Source organism: Vespa crabro, chromosome 6, assembly GCF_910589235.1.
Source record: "Vespa crabro chromosome 6, iyVesCrab1.2, whole genome shotgun sequence".
In the NCBI taxonomy this organism is placed as follows: Eukaryota; Metazoa; Arthropoda; class Insecta; order Hymenoptera; family Vespidae; genus Vespa; species Vespa crabro.
This window is the reverse complement of record NC_060960.1, coordinates 6,246,839-6,265,791: the sequence shown is the minus strand read 5'-3', so window position 1 is coordinate 6,265,791 and position 18,953 is coordinate 6,246,839. Positions and strand designations below refer to the sequence as shown.

Below are 18,953 nucleotides of genomic sequence, written 5' to 3'. Positions count from 1 at the left end.
TGGTATTTTACTCTTATTATTATTATTATTATTATTATTATTATTATTATTATTATTATTATTAAATATTCGTTGATAAATATTTTTATGCAATTAAGATTTATAAAACTTCAATGTATCCATTTAATAATAATTACGATGATAAATTAATTAACAATACAATTACATATTACTATGAGTTAACCTAATTTATAACTTTAGGTTTATAAAGTTCATTTTGGGTATGTTTATAAAAAAATGTATTGTAACTTTCAAAACACTGTGTGTGTATATTATATATATATATAAAATCTTATCAAACAATTTTCAGTGAAAAAATTATTGAATATATCTTTAACAAGTTTCATTGCTTTCATTTCATTACATTTAAATTCTTGTAAAAATACAAATTAGCTTTTATTTTCTTTCTTTTTTCTCTTTGATATATCAATAATTTAACTTACATTAGCACGATTTACGTATGTCTCTACCTAAACGTTATTCGACATTAACAATTATCTATTTGGCCAAACATTTTTTTTTTTTTTTTTTTTTAAACGTGTGATAACATCAAAGAAAATAAAAACACAGCGCCAATAATTCTCACTCACGTTTACTGTGTTTCTCTGGAACGACGCCACTGTGTTTTCATTAGAAAATGTATGTATTGTATTTACACATATGATGTGAGAGATAGAATCGCAGTCAGAGAGACAGATAAATTTAATAAGAATTTCCATTGCATTTTTATTCTATTTAATCTTTAAATACGATATAAACATCGGTATAGAAGAAAGAATCGTAAGAAAGAATCTGTGTATGTATTTAATTTTTGGAAGAACCAATTATTAGACGACGAACTTCGTTCTTTCTGATTTCTCTAACATGTCACGTAATACGAATACGCAGTAATTTAGAATCGTAATTTTAATCGACATAGTCAACAGAAGAGGAAAAATAAAAAAGACAAGAAGATGAAGAAGCTTGCTTGAGAACGTTATCGTGTTTACAGAAAATTTAAATAATCTTAAATAAAAGAGAAAGGAAGAAAAAAGAAATAAGTGAGAAAGAAAAGAATAACGTTTTTTCTTTTCTTTCTCTCTCTCTCTCTCTCTCTCTCTCTTTCTCTCTCTCTTGCTCACTCCATCGTTTGCTTGTTCGTTCTCTTTCTACCTCTCTCTATCTCTCTCACCCTTTTTCAAGGCATTGCCCGTAATTGACAAGCAGCGCGCAGTGTGACGTTACGTCGTTCGCTTTCTGTAACCTCAAATTTTAATGAACCACGCAAAGACGCAAATGACATCTTCCTTGTAGTGACACAACGTACACTTAAATTGCACATACTTTTTCATTGTATAAAAGGATATTACGTGCGTATACTCACTCAAACACGTTTACGTTATAATATTTTTCAAGTGGTCAAATAATATCCGTTGTACGGTCTTCCTGTGTCGTTTGTTCTTCCGGATGAAAGAGACGAAAGAGAATTTATTAGTACGTATTTGTAAATGTATTTAATTATTGTTAAAGATCTTTGAGTATTTTTGATTGATATTTATCCATTTAACTCTCTTTCTCTCTCTCTCTCTCTCTCTTCCTCTCTCTATCTATCTATCTATCTGTCTATCTATCTATCTATCTATCTATCTATCTATCTATCTATCTATCTATTTATCTATCTATCTATTCTCTTTCTATTCTCTTTCTATTCTCTTTCTATTCTCTTTCTATTCTCTCTTATCTTTAATTCTATATGTACGTATGTATGAACAATAGGCAACTTCATCATACTCAATTGAATTGATATATTTGAAAATCTGTAAAGCAGTCATGCGACGAACGTGGTTGTAAGATTTAGATAGAGATTAATTTTTGTAGTTTTATTCTATATGCGTTTCGCTTTTATCTATGTATGGGAAATTTATCAATGAACACATTGAACGGTCATCGAAGAAGAAGAAGAAAGAAAGCTTTGTAGCAGATACGAACATTGACTTTTTTGATTGGTTATACAGAATTTAAACGATATCGAATAATATCGTTTAAACCTAATTTTGATGATTTCGTGATTATTAAAGAAAATATATTGTGCGGTAGAATGATTTAAAATTGATAATGATGTCATATAATAATAGGTGTGTCTGAACGCTTTGAAGGTTATGTACATTTATAAGAAATTTTAAACGTATTACGAGTCGATACATGATACGTTGGGATACTTCTTTTTATATTAAATATCGATATAAAGATTTAATTATTAAATCAAATTGTAATTATCGCGAGTTATAAAACATTAAAGATTAAGATCTTTTGAGATTGATGATAAGGAAATCAACATATATTTATATCAACATGATTCTTATGTGTATGTATATATATATATATATATATATATATATATATATATATATATGTATGTATTTATGTAGACCTCCAATTATTTTAATATCCTGTTTGTACTTATTATATGTTTACTTTTATTTTTATAGAGAGATAATATTAGACTTTTCCAATGGATAAAATTTTGCAAATGGATGCAAAATAAATTTGAATCTGTTATAATGAATCAACTAAGGGAATATCGATCAGTTTATTAAATTTTATATGTAAACAAGTGGATGCCCATTTAATAATCTCAAAAATGCAGCAGTGCTGTGTAAGCCACCAAGTTCAATTATGGCTTTTATTATTACTACTTTGTGTCGCATATTGTGGTGCAGACATTTTAGTATTCTCAGCAGGTACCAGATATCAGGTAGATGATGAATTTAGAGATATGCCAGCAAGATTTGGTGGCTTTATACCATCTGAAGGGATTAAGGTTTATATATTTAAATACTTTCAATATATATATATATATATATACTATAGTAAATTATATTATTAATTTAGAAATTATTATTATTATTCTTTTAGGGCATGGTTGTTTATGCTGATCCTCCTAATGCTTGTCATGAAATAAGTGGCCCTCCAAATGATACAAGTTATGAAGGGAGTTGGATAGCTTTAATTGCTCGGTATGAGTGTAAGTTTGAAATTAAAGTGCGAATGGCACAAAAGGCTGGTTATGATGCTGCTATTATACATAATGTGAACAGCGATGAGTTAGGTACATAATTCTTATCTTATTTATTGTATATAGTAGATTGTATTTTTTTGTTTATTACTATTACAAATTTTGTGTGTGAAAAATATATATAAGTTGTTATCATATCATGTTGTAGAACCAATGTCAGCCGAAAATCCATTAGGAATAAAAATACCATCTGTTTTTGTTAGTGAACGAACAGGATTAATTATAAAAAAAAATTATTTGTATGATCAATTATATTTTGTATTGATTAATGACGATCTACCATTTAATATTAATACACATTTGCTTTTGCCATTTGCAATTGTTGTCGGAATATGTTTTTTAGTCATGGTTATTTTTATGGTGAGTCCAAAGAACATATTAAGATATATGATATAACAATTATATCTCGAATCTTCTGTTATTTTTGTAGATTGTCAGATGTATTAAGGACAGAAGAAGGCAACGTAGACATAGATTACCATATTCAAGTTTAAAAAAAATGCCAACTCATAAATATACAAAAGGTGATCCTTATGAAACATGTGCTATTTGTCTAGATGATTATATGGAAGGAGAAAAATTAAGGGTATTGCCTTGTGCCCATGGTAGAGTATTTTTGGCAATATAATATAATATATATCAAATAATAGATATGTGATAAAAATGATGATAATTTTTTATATATGTATATGTCTATATATTTTAGCTTACCATAGCAAATGTATTGATCCTTGGTTGACAAAAAATCGTAGAGTATGTCCAGTCTGTAAACGAAAGGTTTTTGCAGCAGACGAACAAGTTATTACAGATGAAAGTGATTCAGATGCTGATGACTCAACTCCTTTGATACGGGATGGCTATCAAGGTAAAAAAAAAGCTAATCATTTGTACATAATCTTTTTACAAATAATTATAAAAATAATTGTTTAGGTACTCAAGGGGGAACTTTCATACGTCAAAGAGAAAATCCTTTTAATAGATCTAGGAGAACGCAAAATAGGCAGGATATGAATAATTCTAGTAGTGGCTCAGATTCTGAGCCATTTTCAACAACATCTGATGATGATGGTAGTATAAGTACTGGGGAGCCTTCTGGTGGAATAGTTTTCATGGTTTCTGACTCACATAGCATTAATGGTAATGTATATGTAATATATATTTATGTATTACATATTTTTTTTATTTGTAAACAAAAATTACCTATGAAAGTTTTCTTAATATAGGCGAGTTGCAAGATTTAGAACGATCTGTAAGCAGTACGAAACCACATACGGTTAACTTATACACAGAAACACAAGAATTTCCTGTTCCTGTTGTACAAATCACACCAATCCGACAAACAAGGATTTTAGTGAATTCAACAACTTTAAATCCTGATCACCTTGCCATAGCTGCAGACAATAGAAGTGCAAGTACAACTTCTATTGATTCTGAAAGAAATGACGTTGCAGCATAATAATTAATTGAAAAATTAGATCCACTATCTTTGGCCATCTTAAAAATTACTGACATGAAATATTAGCAAGTTTGCTACAGGATATGGAAAATAATAATTTGCTAAAGATATTTTTTGATATGTTATTTTACCTCAAGGGACTGTAACATCAAATATATTTTTCTGCAGATTTTTTCTGTATTCTGTTATAAGAGGTGATACACAAATTGCTTATACTGATATATTTTTGCTTACATTGATATATATCTATCTTGTTATAACTTATAACTTATTATATATAAAATCAAATATATTATTAGGATTTTTTAATTATGTTGTAGAAATCATCACGTGACATTTAGTTTAATTGGAAGGATTATTGATTTCACAAAGTATCATTAATTAATTAATTAATTATAATCAGTTAAAATATTAGTATTGGATATATGTAGTAATACTGAAAATGTGATATAAACCGAATATGATATATCCTGTTAATGTTATGCTTTGCACTGATTAGGAAATATGGGAATATCGTCTTGTATAGTACCTATTACTTTATAATTGTTTAGATCTATTTAAACATACATATTCATAATGATTTTAATTAAACTTTCCATTTTACTTTACTTGCAGAAGGATAAACAAAAGAGCATTACTTTTCTTGCTTTATATATTAGTTGGTTTTAAGAGATCTTTGAATACTTTTATTCATTGCATTATTACGACTACGGAAATGGACAAAAAAGAATAAATTAACGTATATATTAGAATAGTGTATATTTAGTATTTCTAAAAATCATTTTTATAGAAGTTATCATATATATATGTATACATCAAAAAATTCCATTGAAACAATCTAAAGTGGGCAAAATATTTCTTAAAATTCTTTTTTATAATCAAATAAAATAAACATCATACATGTGTATATACAAGTTAAAGAACTAAAGATTAAAGTACATCTTTCTTTGGATTGATAATGTAACAAAAATATAATTAATAATTTTTTTTTATTTTATAATAAAATATATTAATATAGTATTATACCATATAATATAATATACTCTGTGTACTTATATTTTTTACATATTTTAATATGCATAAAGAATTTGTATTTTTTTTTTTTTTTTTTTTTTATATAAGTACATTTAATATGCTTATAATCGTAGAACAATATATTAAATCGTGATTAAACAGAAAAAAGTAATTTTTATTTGCTTGTTTTCAATCGAAAGATAGATGTAACTTGTACTAGTTCGATAACGAATCGATAGTATATGAACAAAAATTACATGTCTCTTTTCTATAATTTTTATTCAAAAAAGTAGTATGCCCCCTCAGGAATATTGCAGAGTCTAAACAGTTTAGACGGAATAGTATCAGATTTTGCAGAAATGTGTGTTATCTTTTTGTATAGTTATCAAAAAAAACAACCAGAACGTCTTCAATGTACAAATATATATATATATATATATATATATATATATATATATATATATATATATATATATGTATATATATATATACACATATAAAAATATATACAATCATTTATCCAACATTGTTCGACGATCACTGGTGATATTGTAAAATGACGAATGCAACTGACGATAAAATCTATATATTACAAATTTGTAAATATTACCTGTTTAAATGTAAAAATTTAAAGACCAAAAAATATAATAATTCCTTTTTTCATGCAGGACGTATAATATAGTTACTCGTATATAAACTTCTAAAGATAAACATATGCAAGTATATAATATATAAGTTCTATAATATAAAGTGTTAATAAACGGTACAAAGTATAACAATTATAATAATCGCGAAAGATTTTGTTTTATAACGACGTTGATTGATTATATATAAAAAAAGGAAATTGCGTATCGTATATAAAAAATTAATTGATTCAATCGGAATAAGTTTCTCTTTGATGTTTTTTTTTTTTTAAGAGATTATCCATTATTAAATCATACATCATTTAAAACATTTCAATATATATATATAAAAAAATAATGAATGATGGTAATATGCTTTGAGATGTACATAATCATAAATTTCTTAAACGTAATTTGTTTACCAATATATTGCTATTATTTTTTAAAATTATATAATCTCTAATATAAGAATTAGATTAAATTTCAAATACGGAAATGATTATTGTTGATCATTGCAATTGATATTATATATTTTATTATGCGTTATAAGAGGAAGAAAAAATTTTCATAAATTGTCAGGCGAAATGTGTCAGTTGTTAGTTGAGTTTATTAAAATATTACAACGGATCCTTTAGTATGAATGGAAGAGAGGAAAAAAATTGTAAAAAGCCATGTAAATAATTATATAGGAGATTTTATTACATGCCATCAAAAAAAATTTAATTTTTATGTGTATTTGTTATTATTGAAATTAACATGATTAGATTGTTACAATTTAATATTTCGAAAATAATTAATAATATCATAATATCGACTGTGAAAGTTCGAATGATTTTGAAGAAAAAATTCATTCAATAAAAATACTTGTAACATTTTTTTAAGTTCTTTTTATATAAATATATATATAAAATTAGTAATTTTAATATTGGTAGATATCAATTATTTTGAAGATATTTGTAACAATTTAAGTGCTCCAGTTTGCATATATATATACTTGTATAGCAAAAACTATAAGTACACATATATATATATATATATATACACATACACACCAAACACGCATTTGTAATTTCATTTCATTGTTTGATATTAGATGTATCGTCCAAATAAAAATAAATTGTATTTATATTTCTTATGTTATCGCATAAGATTCTTAAGTAAATGTATTCTACATGTAAAATCAAAGAGAACGGAAAAATGCGTATAGTTCACGTTGTGTGATGCATTTAAAAAAATAGTTTAAATTGTATCCGCTTAGATTTGTAATTAATTTAAATTTTTGATATATATATATATAATAGAGTTTAATCGTATAAAATATTGGAAAGAAATTGTCGAGATTCATGAAAGAATTTTAGGCTCGACAGTTGGAGAGAAAAGTCTATTGATTGAAACTAAATTTATCCATCATTTAAATATATTTGGACGATCGAAGTAACATGTCTCGTTAAAAGAAATAAACGTAAGGGAAGGTAGAATAAACGAGAGAGAGAGAGAGAGAGAGAGAGACAGAAAATAGTTAACGTAAAGAAGGAAGAGGAGTGGAAGAAATGATGGAAGAGGGGAAGAGATTAGGCGAGTGGCTGCACGTGATGGCACAATGCCGTTCGAAGTTCGATTAAAAAGAAGGGTCATGAGGAAATCCGGAAGTCGACGAAGAAGATGGCTCAAAGTACTCCAGCGACTGGAGCCCTAGCTATCCAATCTTCCGCTATCGCAGCAACCTCGATTTCTTTCTTAACTCCACACTCCTTTGGTTTAGTAAACGGGCAAGAAAAGAAAAATTGGGGACATCCTGTCAACCCTGACATCGTCAATTCGACCCTCTTACTGTCAGATTTAAATCTTTACCGTTTTTGACGAGAGACAAGTATAAACATTGTCCTAATCTATGTATATAAAAGACACGATTATGTTCTATGCTATACATCGATTGAAAGTAAATCACGTATTGTCCATTTTTCTCTATGACATGCACCATTTTTCATGTTTTTTTTCGATCATGACTTTTACTTTAATATCACGACATAGATATGTAGGTCCGACCGATTTGATATATGATTTATTTGCGAAGAAAATTGTGGATTACAAGAAGAATTGCTGAATAAAAAAAAAAAAAAGAAAAAAAACTTATCATAACCTATGGAATATTCAACGAAGAAAGAAGGATACGTCATGTGGAAAGTATCAATCGATTTGATCAAATGAAGAGGAAAGTAACGAATCTGTCGAAAACAATTAATGAATTTTTATGTATCGATGACAGGTAAATAAACGATACGACCGCCTAATTCGTTGATACTGCTACAGCTGATGATGAATTATCGATTTGCGAAAATTTCTTTTCATTATGATCATGCGCAACGCTTGACCGTGATGGAGTATGAACATGTCTGAAATGTAATGCTCTCCTTGTTTGTGCTTTGTATATTCGCGCGCGCGTATAAAATGGAACGAAACATAAGCGTTAGATGGTGCTACGTTCCAGTATTCACGTTTTTTTCGATTTCAATTTTTTAATATAAAATAAAACGAAATGGCAGATTTGGATGATATATCGAATGAAAATGTTAACATCAAGAGCGTATTAAGAAAAATTTTTAATTTTTATTAAAAACGAATTGAAAAAAAAATTTTTTTTTTGTTATCCTAAAAAATGGTTACCAGTGAAAATAGATACGGTCCTGTGGCGCGTGATCGGAACGAGTCTTCAATCGCTTTTTGGATGACCTCTTTGAATAGTTGTGCTATAGGTTGATAGCATACAATATATATCAATAATCGAAGGAGCTTTAGATCGAAGAACTTTATTTGATCGGAATAATAAGATTCGCATAAATTTATTATTCCTATAACAGATTCAAAACATGATACAGTATCGAAGAAAATATCAACTCCAAGAAGATGGCGGAAAAGGACGAATCCAACAAGACGAAATTACATTACTCTAATCTATTTAAATACAGTAAATATATCTAATATTCCGTATTTTAAAATCTATATCGCTTTTTATTATATTTCGTGTCTTTATTTAGATATATTAAAAAGTTATTTACTGCAGTAATGTTCGAAAATATATTATAAGGGTGCTTGCAATAAGCATGTATAAATACACGAAGTCATGAAGTATTTGTGCAAAGGCGTAAAGTTAATCGTGGCATAAAAATGTCGGGAAAATTCATTTGCTCATTCTCCGCCTTTCGACCTCGTTCATTGATCGTGTAAGTAGTAGGAACTAAGATGTGTGTGCTGTTGAGGAGACTACTGTTATGACGATGTATTCGACTTGTTCAAAAAGCGCCTAAATGTGGAAAGGAGCAGGAAGGAATCCATAAGAGCCAGCCACGCTTCGAATCAAGGATTTTACTCGGCCGGTTTTTCTCGGCTTTCTCGTGGTTCGAGGAGAGCTGGGGTTGGTTGATGATGTAGACAGAGAAAAAGCGAGAGAAAGAGAGAGAGAGAGAGAGAGAGAGAGAGAGAGAGAGAAGAAGAGGGTTGGCAAAGAGGCTCCCGCAAGGATGGCAGAGGGGGTCGTTGAAGGGTTTTGGTAGGGTGGGGTTGAAAAGTGTCGAGGGACGGCATGCAATGCCAAAGGAGATGCCCGGGGAAGGAGAAAGAACAAGATGGCGGACGCGGTACAATGGTGGCGCCACTTGAGCAATGGAACGCATGCGCAAAATGCTCGTTCGCTTAGGTAGAATAGTCGGATGCATGTCGACGTCGCTTATAATTCGGTCGCTTCGCAGCGACGCGAATACGTCCGTCTCGAGAAGAAAAGAGAGGAGAAGACGGAGGAGAAAGAGGAGAAGTTGTGGAGGAGGAGAATACGATCGAGTCTATCGTTTTCGAGCGAGAGCGCGGGCGCACAACTCCTGCTGGCCGGCGTGTTCCTGCCGAACGAGGGAAAAGAATCCGCCCTACGATCGTCTGCTCGCGCGCGCGCACTTACGGCAATTGCGGAGAAAACGTGGGTGCGCGCGCGTTAGAAAGAGAAAGAGAGATGTAGCACCGCTCCCTTCGTATAAACGATCCGTCTGAGATTATAGCTCTCACGAACGTAACGTTGAAAAGAGATATCGAGGAAGGGAGAATGCGGGGCTGCTTGTATGAGAGGGAGAAGTAGAAGGGGATCGAGAGAAGGAAGGGTAGACAGAGAGAGAGGGAGACAGAGAGAGAGAGGGAGAAAGAGATAAGCGCATGTGCGCGTGCGGGAGACAGAGAGACGGTCCGCGAGAGAACGAAGGTGTTCCGAAGTTTTCGACGTCTCTCCAACTCGGGACTCGTCGGATACGCTCGTTAGCTGATACGCGCGCAGTGCCTGCTGCGGCTACGGGCTCGGTGTTTCTCGTGTGTCACGCGCTTGGAACCATCTCTCTCTCTCTTTTGTTGGTGTTGTCTCTCTCTTTGTTGTGTACATATTATACATACATACGTATATATGATAGATGTATATATGCGCGTCTGTATATAATACGTACATAAAAATTATACAAACGTAATTTAACGTTTACTTAGCGTACATACGTACGTACGTGCGTACGTGCGTGCGTATGTGCGTGCGTATGTGCGTGCGTGTATCTCTGTCTGCTCTGCTGTATGTATGTTCATGTGCAGGGGTACACGCGCGTGAGATAGATTGTCTCGTTCTGCGATAATCCTCCTTGTGCCTCTTGCTCTCCTCTCGTGTATGTCAGTCGTAATCCAAAAGCGATTCTTCCATAAGTTTTCTCTTTTGTATAAACTGTTTGAATCGGAAGAATGATAAGTATGGTTCATGTTCGCGAGCGGAATAATAAAGAATAATGAGAAGATAAGCTCGACGTTCATCTGGCTTTCACTCGTTCTCTTACTTTCTCTCTCTCTTTCTCTTACACACATACACACACACATTCACATACACTCTGGTTGAAGTGCGAAAAGTGGATTCGCCGTGGCTCCTCTTAAACGTCGCGGACGCACCCTCCTTTTCTCCTTTCTCCCTCCTCCAGCGCATCGACCAACCCCTTTGGCCAGTTTCTTCCACCTGCTTCCTACGTCACCGACGCCGTGGTCCTCTATCTGAACACAACAAAACGTGTACGAGATTCCTTTGTTGTCGTATCCCTTTAACGTCGTGCCAAAAATCGGTCGGTCCAGCATCGCCGACACCGTCGCCGTCGTCGTCGTCAATGTCGACGACGGCGTCGTCGACGATCTCGCGTTCATCGACTCGTCGAATTTGGACGAGACGCTTTTTAACAATCCGTTTGGCTAAGCAAGTGGTTAAACGGTTATATGGATCAGACAAAACGAAAGAAATAAATATAGAATCTCGTACGTGAGAGTGTGTACGAGTGAGCAAGCGAGGAAGTAACCGAACGAGCGAGCAAGATAGAGAGAGAAAAGTAGGACGAACGAGGCTGCGAGGGGTTCTAGTTCCTGGAACGACCGTTCCCATTCTGGGTGCGCGGAGAAGCGGAGGAGTTAAGGAGGAACGATCGAGCAGGGACCGTCTCTCCGTCCGTTCCTCGTGACAGCCGATTCGACAGCCGCGTGTTTTGTCGCGTAATCACTTTCAGGAAGAGAAAGCTATTAGCGTGTTATACACTCCCGTGATCAAAAAATATATTCATGATCCCTGCTCGACGATACGGTCGAAAGTTCGTTTTCCTGCAAAAATCGAGCTCTTTAAGGGCTGCTCACAGAGTGGAAAAGAGGCGTGCGCGCGCGCCCGCGCGCATCTTCGTGCGTGCCATCACGATCCGGGTGTAGTATAGCGCGAGTGCAAGTGAAGTGCGCCCTAACCTCACTTTCTTTTTTTTCCTTTCCATCTCTCTCCCTCCCCACCCCCTTTTTTCCCTTTCTATCATTCTCTCTCTTTTTCTTTTCAATCTAAAAGGAAGACGCGACACGCGCCTACTTTTCAATGAATATTTCTCTTTTCGCTATCGCAGTTGTAAAGGAGACCGTATTTATGTGTTGGGTAAAAAGATATTAGGTGGTCTAGATAAGTGTAATAGCTGTGGTCAAGGAAAAATCAAATGGAATAAGAAGATAATAGTCAAAGGTGTGTAAGAAGATCGAAGAGAAAGAAAAATAAGATAAAGAATAAGAAGCCAAGGAGGTAGTTTTCGCACGGGGGTGTGTCCATGAAGTCTCAAGAGTTGAGTTCGTCGTTAAGTTCGTCACGGTGGTGGTGGTGGTGCTCGCAATCGTGCCGGCACCGGCCGTGATCATCGTTGACGACGAGGACGAAGAAGACGAAGAGGAGAAGGAGGAGGAGGAAGAGGGGCGGGAGGAGGAGGAGGACAGAAACGTGCGAGTAGTCGTAGCGGAGTGGAAGAGGAGGTGTTGGTGGTGGTGGCGGCGGTGGAAGAGGTGGAGGAGTAAGAGGGGGAGGAGGAGGGCGCATAGCCTCGCGTGCAGGATGCAGCATGAACCTCGGTGTCCCGTATCGGGAGCTCGCGAGCCTCGGCAGGGGGACTACGAGGACGGCGTTCGTGCGCTTTCGCCGCTCGAGAACTCCTGTCGTCAGAGTCGTCGTTATTCGACGTTCCCCCACGCTCGACGTTCGTACGAAGAGACTCGCTCGACCCGGTGGCACGTTCACGCGAACGACAAGCTACAGGGAGAAAAGGAAGAGAAGAAGAAGGACGAGAAGTCGGAGGAGAAGGAAGTGGAGAAGAAAGAAGACGAGAAAGGTGGTGCTTCCAGGACGGTGGTCTCGGTGTTCGGCCAAGTGGCGTGTCAGAAGGAAGAGACGAAAGTTATCATCGACGAACGACGACGCATTATCCACGATCATCCTGCCTTCTTCCCGCCTTTATCAGCCTTACCCGAATCAGTCCTCGTTGTCGTTACAACGGTGGCTGCCGCGGCAGTCGCGATTACCACGAGCTCGATCGTTACCGTGTTGGTGGTGGTACTCGGCAGTGCCGTTTCTCCCGCAGCTATCGTCGTCCCTATTTACGGACGAAGAGACTCGCGGTTGCTGGCCCAGGGGAACTTCTAAGGGCCCCGCTAACCCGGACCGTTCGAACGAGTTCTCGAAGCTGGCTAACGGCACCGGGATACTTTCGAGCGGGGCTGAGAGCACCGTTGACCAAAGGGAAGGAGAGAGAAGAAGAAGTTGGACCAGGAGTAGAAGTAGAAAGAGTACGAGTAATACGCTTAGCTCGTTTACTTTCGGTGGCGAGGCCGGTGGCGAGGTCGGTGGCGAGCTCGGCGGCAGCGGAAGGACGCAGCTTAGCCGCGGGAGAAGAAGCGGGCTTAGGCCTTGGTGGCAGCGATGCGGGGCCCCCTGCAGCAAGGAACACGCGACCCCAGCACGGATTGTCCGCGCGAGTTCGCCACGACTCCTTCCTCTTATCATCGTTTGTATCGTTATCGCCTACGTTATCGCCTCACGTACGTTCTCGCTTCCTCGCCGATCCTCGTTTCGATCGGTGGACGGAGGAAAGGAAGGAGGACTCCTTCGGAAGCATCATCGGGGAGTCTCAGCAACGACGAGAACGACGTGGAGAACACGGGGACGTTAGAGTCCCCGATCTCGTGTCCATGCGGCTCGACTCGCCCGGACTCACGGGACCACCCACGACGACGAGAGGAAAGAGGAAGAGGAAGAAGAAGAAGGCGGAGGAGGAGGATGACGAGGAGTCTCGCGTCGTCTATCGTTGTTGTTCTCTCTTTCGTCGGATCGCAACCCCTAAACAAGAACGACGTGGTAACGTCGTTATCGCCGAGCGGCAACGTCAACGACATCATCGGCATCAGCATCAGCATCATCGCCGACAACAACAACAGCAGCAGCAACAGCAACAGCAACAACAACAACAACGACGGCGACGTCGTCGGCGTCGAAGACAGCAGCTGCACGGAGAACACGAGGACGGGCCAGCAGCTAGAAACGCCACTGCCTTTCGCGCCTCTCGCCACCCTCCTTTCCGCAGTGTGGTGCGCGCGCGTTATCACGCGGTCACACCGACCTTGGAAGCCGAGCAGGGAGAACGCCGAGCGGATCGGCTCTCAGCGACGCGACCACAACGACGACGGTGGGCTGTTGCTCCTACCTCCCAGTCGAGAAAGAAAAGGGGACTCGCTGGACGCCGTAGAAGATCATCTATTTTCAACGATCGAATCTTCCTGCGTGGTTACACCGTCGAACGTTTCTCGGTACGCTCTTATCCCGCGTCAAATGGATTCGCGAACAGTGCGATTTTTCTCACGGGTACTTCTTCTTCTCTTGATGTGCTTGCTAACACTGCCTTTAATGACGACGACGATGACGAGGACGAAACGGAGAATATATCGTCGTGCCGACGGCCGACGATGGACGCATTCGTCGAATCCTCGTCAACGATCGAGATCGATGCTACGCGATGTCACTCGTGGACTATCAAAAATAGTGGAACCGGAATCGGAACTGACGACGCAACCGTCGTTAATCGCTGTACATCGGCTCATTTATCAAACGCTGACAAGAATAGAAAGTCTTCCAGCTGTCGTCTTCAACGAGAAGAGAATCGAAGCGATAGCTTCGAAGAACAAGGAAGAAGAGTCGTCATCGACGACGTTGACTTTGAACGTGAAAGAAAGAGAAGAAAAGAAAGAGAAACTCAAAGAAACAACGAGTATCCTGATGGATTTCCACAATCGACTCATAGTCGGAGGGAAGGAAATTGGTCGAACGAATCTAACGCGAATCTCAGGATCGTCCTCGAGAAGAGTATTTCGAGAATCGCGTATCGTCAGCGTCAGGAGCAACAATGTCAACAACAACAGCAACATCACCAACAGCACCGCCACCACTACCATCACCATCACCACCAACAACAACAGCAGCAACAGCTGCCTCGTCGCGGCAGGAATTACGGACTGCTCCTTCTCTTGTACCTCCTGACGTGGCCGTTGTTGTGCTCGAGCAACAGTTCGAGCCAACATCCTTCCTCGGCTGGCTTTGGACAAAAGGCGGGTACCTTCAGCAGGGGTGAGAACCTCATACGGGAACGAAACGACAGCGACAGAAATAATAGCAACAACAGGAACAACCACCACAACAGCAACAGCAACAAAACGACACCGAGAGGCTCACCGTTGTCCTCATCGTCAAACAACGCGGTGCAACAATACGTTCAAAGCGACGAGAACGATCAACATCGTTATCGTCAGGAGGCAAACTCGAAGGCTCAACAAATGGAAATTGAAGAGTTTTATCAGGATCAGCAGGCTATCCCTGAGACCACTGACGCGCATCCTTACAACGAATACGCTTGGGAGGTGAACCAGATAAATCCTTGGCTGTCGGCCTGCGATCTGGCTGGTCCAGCGCCGGCCGATCTTCAGGGTACCTGTGGTCCACCAGAAGCTCCAAAGATCTGTCCAGGTCCATGCAAATTAAAATCGCAAGGAAACGAGCCCGAAGCTGGTTTCGTCCAAGTTATTAAGAAACTAAAAGCTATGGAGCAAAAATCGAGGGCAAGGAAGAAAGATGGTGATCGTGGTAACGATCTTCATGGCGAAGCGAAGGAGCTGGCGAAGGAAAGGAAAAGGAACTACGAGGACAACGACGATAAGGATGGCGACGAGGTGAAGCGCGATCGAGCTAAGCCCGATGATGGCGAGCGGGCGGTTCCGGAACAGTGCCTTTTTTATCTCGAGGAGTCGCACAAGAGAGACATCTGTCGGGACGATTTCGGCCGGGCCAGTACGAGAAGTTTTTTAACCCCAAGGGAGAATCGATATTGGTTCATGAGTGGGTTGCGTCTGCGGCATTGCTGCGAACACGCGGTGGTCAACGCCCTGGCGCCTGGTAAGGGAGGCCCGCTCGAGGACGTGCTAAATGGCGGCCGGAAATGCGCCGATGCTTTGGAAAAGCTGTTTCTCGTCGACCAGCTCGCCGCCAGATTACACTGCGAGTTCGAGGAAGTCCTGGCGCGCTACGACTGTGCCCAGCCGTACTCGGTCATCCACAATTGCAACCACTGCAAGGTATAAAAAGTTCCTTCCGTGTTACCATTTTTTCATATGTTTTCTTAGAAAGAGTAAAAATCTAGCCTTTCTGAGAATCTCTATGGGAACGAACATGTCTACTTCCTTATACTAACATCTGTACGTTACTATAGATCTGGAAGATCTACAAGAATCATAAGATTTCAAGATTCCAGATTGATATATATATATATATATATATATATATATATATATATATATATATATTTGAGTTTCGCAATATTGCTAATTCTGCAACATTGACAAATGGCAGGAAATCTTCCAATGAAATGTTTAGATCTCTCTCTCTCTCTCTCTCTTTCTCTTCTTCTCTATCTACCTTGAAATTTGTAATTCGTCGAAGAAAACCCTTCTTGAGGAGACCATTCGGTGTGGCCCCTCATCTATAATGATTGCGTCTACCCAGGCCGAATCTAATTTCCACGCTGATTGTGAGAATGGAAATCACCGGTGTGCCCTGGAAAGTGGCACTTCGTCGGCAAATGAATTAACGAACGGCTGTTTCTCGTTTGGCTGATAAAGACCAGTTTATAAATTGCTCTCCCGGAGTAGCTCATTCAGCGAATGTCAGAACTATTTCCAATTATGCTATATCGACATGTCCGCTTTGCAGTTCGCTTTTCATATATATACCAGCATAGTATTGTCGACGTTGGCAATCGACTTTGGACACCAGAGATACGCACTTGTATACGCGAGGCATCTTTATTAATAGCTCGAATTTTCATCGATTAATTTGCCATTCTTTTTGATATATTTGCCTTCTTTATTTCATTGTTACACGATTACTATAGGATCATTTAAAATGAATTCAATAAATCACAAAGTATTGACATTTATTTGTCTATTCTCTTTTCGATGATTATAAGTACCAACTTAAAATATACTTTTCATTGTCACTTCGAAGATTATCTCGGTTTCCGATGATTCTCATTGAAAATTGACGAAAGCTTTTTGTAGAAACGTCATTGGTTCTGCCATAACAAAACCATCCATCGTCTATTTCAAGGAATACTTACGTCCACGTAAAAAGGCCAGCATCTTTTTCGACATCTCGAAAATAAGTCGGCATTATAGCTTAGAGAATATGGCAAAGGTCAAGTCGAGATTCCTTTATCTTCTTCATCCACATGTCCTCCATTTTTGAAGGATCCTTCGTTCGAGAAAGTCGACTTCGTCCATTCTTAGAAAAGTAGACCGGCGCTTTTCTCTAAAGTGAATCGTCTCGAAGGAGACTAAATTTGAACTGGAGATTGAAATAAATAGAAAGAATCCGTTAGTAAGTTCTCGCATTAAGGCACAGACATTATCGTGAAAATTAGACGTTGCTCGATATCGATTTAAATGTATTCTTATCTCGATCCCTATTACCAGTTATTTTATTACTATCATCTTCCTCGTATCAATACATTGGTGACCCTATTGTTATATTTGTCAATATAGTCTTCTCTTATTAACATATATATATATATATATTAAATGTCTCACTTAGTTTTACAATCTTGTTACATACCTAGTCTACCTACATTATTTTTCTAATTCCTTTTCGTAAAATTAATTTATACAAATATTCATTAAACCGATCACATTAAAAATAAAAATAAAAATAAAACGAATACCGATCGTTCGTCGAAAAGGACTAAAATCGATTAATGACGTTGTTCGTTAACAAAACATTTATATTTTCCTTTATCACGGCTTTATGAGCATATCAGCTCGTTCGAACGCGAGAATTCCTAGGTTATCGAATTTTCGTATCTAACACACATGAAAGTCACGAATGAAATCGACACCCGTGTGATTTCAATCACCCTGATATGCCATGCAGCTATCATTACGCAAATAGAAAATGATATATCGTTGATGTATATAAGTGTGCTTTTAACCGGGAAAATATTGCAATTAGTTTGATTTTCGTTGATCATTGACGATCGTCGATCGAAAAAGATCAAGGAAGCATTTATATTTTATCTTGTAAATTTCGAATTTTCCAATCTCTTAAAACAAAAAAAAAATAAAAATAAAAAAATAAAAAAGAGAGAAGGGAACTATTTCCAAGTCGTGATCATTAAATTTTAATCGTTTTATTAATAGTCAAAATTTCAACGATTCCACGTAATTTATAAAATCGATCCATGACGATGACGAAGATAACAACGAGGACGACAATGATGACGATGACGACGAAGACGAAGACGACGACGACAACGATGACGACGATGAAATGCTATGCAGAAGCTATTTATCGAGTTTCGTTGAAATTTATGCGAGATTAAGGTTCCGTCGATCGAGTTACAACGACATATCCGCTCGTTGTAATCTTGTGCCTCGTGGCATCTTACCCCCACTATCATCGTTCTCTCTCCTCTTTCCACGAAGGGCTCTGCAAGGCGACGGAAAGTCGTTCTAGTGCTGATGCGACGTAGTGGATTCAAGGAGGGAAAATAGGTAGATAGATAGATAGATAGATAGATAGATAGAGAGAGAGAGAGAGAGAGAGAGAGAGAGAGAGAGAGAGAGAGAGAGACAGGAGGGAGATAGGGTTAGATATAAACCAAGGTGGATAGACGTATAAGCTAGGCTGTGGCACCCTTAATTGAGATCATCTTACCACAAATAATTGCATCTATCTTCGGCTTGGCATCGGCCAACTTCTCTCCTTCTATCTATCTAACACATACGTAGGTATACATACTTACACCTACAACATGTGATGGCCCACATAAAGTGTTGTTATGAACTGATTCTCATCTAAACCATTATTGAGATTGTCACTTAAAAGTTATATTTCTTTGCTTTAAGATAAGACATGGATTGA

The 18,953-nt window shown here is 37.5% G+C and overlaps 2 protein-coding genes across 9 annotated transcripts in view; both read left to right on the top strand.

The window, feature by feature from the left end:
• The first annotated feature begins 246 nt into the window (after positions 1–246).
• LOC124424926 (E3 ubiquitin-protein ligase RNF13-like) lies at positions 247–6,188 on the top strand. 8 transcript variants are annotated; one of them, XM_046964542.1, is made up of 9 exons: positions 247–639; positions 1,183–1,473; positions 2,469–2,800; positions 2,896–3,088; positions 3,204–3,415; positions 3,486–3,660; positions 3,762–3,920; positions 3,986–4,192; positions 4,279–6,188. In XM_046964542.1, exons 3-9 carry the CDS (start codon positions 2,621–2,623, stop codon positions 4,509–4,511), a joined length of 1,359 nt encoding a protein of 452 aa, XP_046820498.1. In that variant the 5' UTR covers positions 247–639; positions 1,183–1,473; positions 2,469–2,620; the 3' UTR covers positions 4,512–6,188. The 8 variants fall into 8 exon arrangements, 7 of the variants coding, with proteins under 7 accessions (XP_046820498.1, XP_046820501.1, XP_046820504.1 ...); XR_006942389.1 differs by lacking the exon at positions 247–639 and having other exon boundaries at positions 815–1,473; positions 4,279–4,705; positions 4,832–6,188; XM_046964545.1 differs by lacking the exon at positions 1,183–1,473.
• Positions 6,189–13,684: 7,496 nt separating this feature from the next.
• Positions 13,685–18,953, top strand: part of LOC124424710 — a 39,628-nt gene continuing 34,359 nt past the window's right edge. Inside the window, exon 1 of the mRNA XM_046964125.1 lies at positions 13,685–16,114. Coding sequence (XP_046820081.1) covers positions 13,685–16,114 — 2,430 coding nt within the window. The remainder of the gene's footprint in view (positions 16,115–18,953) is intronic.